General features: G+C 59.8%; 1 protein-coding gene across 1 annotated transcript in view; it reads left to right on the top strand.

Moving 5' to 3' along the window:
• RETSAT (retinol saturase) overlaps positions 1-1,178 on the top strand; it is a gene marked incomplete at its 5' end in the record, with an annotated part of 6,404 nt that overhangs the window by 2,542 nt on the left and 2,684 nt on the right. Inside the window, 2 exons of the mRNA XM_035889428.1 lie at positions 390-587; positions 686-805. Coding sequence (XP_035745321.1) covers positions 390-587; positions 686-805 — 318 coding nt within the window. The remainder of the gene's footprint in view (positions 1-389; positions 588-685; positions 806-1,178) is intronic.

Below are 1,178 nucleotides of genomic sequence, written 5' to 3'. Positions count from 1 at the left end.
TTCGCCTCATCCCCCCCGCGTCCTCTGGCTTCACGTCGCTTCACGGCAGCATCTGCCCGCCCTTACCCTCACGCTGGCACCCACCGCCCCGGCCCTGCCGTAACCCTTTCGCCCCAAGTATTCCCTTCCTCCCATCTGCCCCCGGGGATTTGCTCGTGGCCCCCCCATAGCTCGGCCGGTTCAGGGGGTGCAGCCCGAGTGGCGAAAGAGCCACGGGACCACCCACACCCGCCGCCCTCCCTGCTCCTTCGGGTACTGATGTCCCATCGTTTCTCACCCGCATCTCCTCCCGGTGTGGCGGACAGGGCGTTCCTCATCCTCACAGTGCCGGGGTAAGCCATAAACCCAGAATTTGGCACAAACGCACCTCACACCGCCCCTTTTTTCAGGCATGATGCCCTCCAAGGCCAGCTTCTCCATGCACAGCATCCTGGTCAACCACTTCCTCCAAGGTGCCTGGTACCCCAAAGGGGGACCCGCAGAAATCGCCTTCCACACCATTCCTGTTATCCGGAAAGCCGGAGGCAACGTTTTGGGAAGGGCGCTGGTGGAGAAGATCCTGCTGGACTCACAGGGCAAAGCCTGCGGTGAGCGCTGGCAAGGGGTGGGGCACACGCGGCTTCTTCCTGCCACGGCATTGCCTTTAACTGGCCCCGTTCCTTCCCTCCTTGCCTTTCCCTTCCAGGTGTGAGCGTCAAGAAAGGCCAAGAGGTGGTGAACATCTTCGCTCCCCTTATCATTTCGGATGCTGGGATCTTCAACACCTACGAACGGCTCCTGCCGGCGGAGGCCCGGGCATTGCCTGGTAAAACACGGAGGCGCTGGCTTTTGTTGGGGCTATGGCATTTGTCCACCTCTGAGCCATGCCAAAAAGCAGCTCCTTCATAATCCCCATCATTCCCATGACAGTGTTCAAAACACCAGCCCTGGCATTGCTTTGCAGGGTTTTTAATCCAGCCTAAATTAATTTGCCCAAACTGGTCATAGATTGGGCAACGCCCTGGCTCCCCACGCCCTTTCCCTATAAACCCCAGTGCCGTGCCCCAAAACGCGTGAAAGTCGGTGAAATGTCCACGGCAAGTTGGCTTGGTGCTGCCGGAAAAGCTTCTTGGTGCTTTGGAAGGGGCATGGTTGCGGGGAAGGGGCATGGTTGGGGGGCAGGGACATGGTTGGGGGGA

This window comes from Egretta garzetta, unplaced genomic scaffold (genome assembly GCF_000687185.1).
Source record: "Egretta garzetta isolate BGI_Z169 unplaced genomic scaffold, ASM68718v1 scaffold1162, whole genome shotgun sequence".
Lineage (NCBI taxonomy): Eukaryota > Metazoa > Chordata > Aves > Pelecaniformes > Ardeidae > Egretta > Egretta garzetta.
This window is presented reverse-complemented; position numbering and strand designations above follow the sequence as displayed.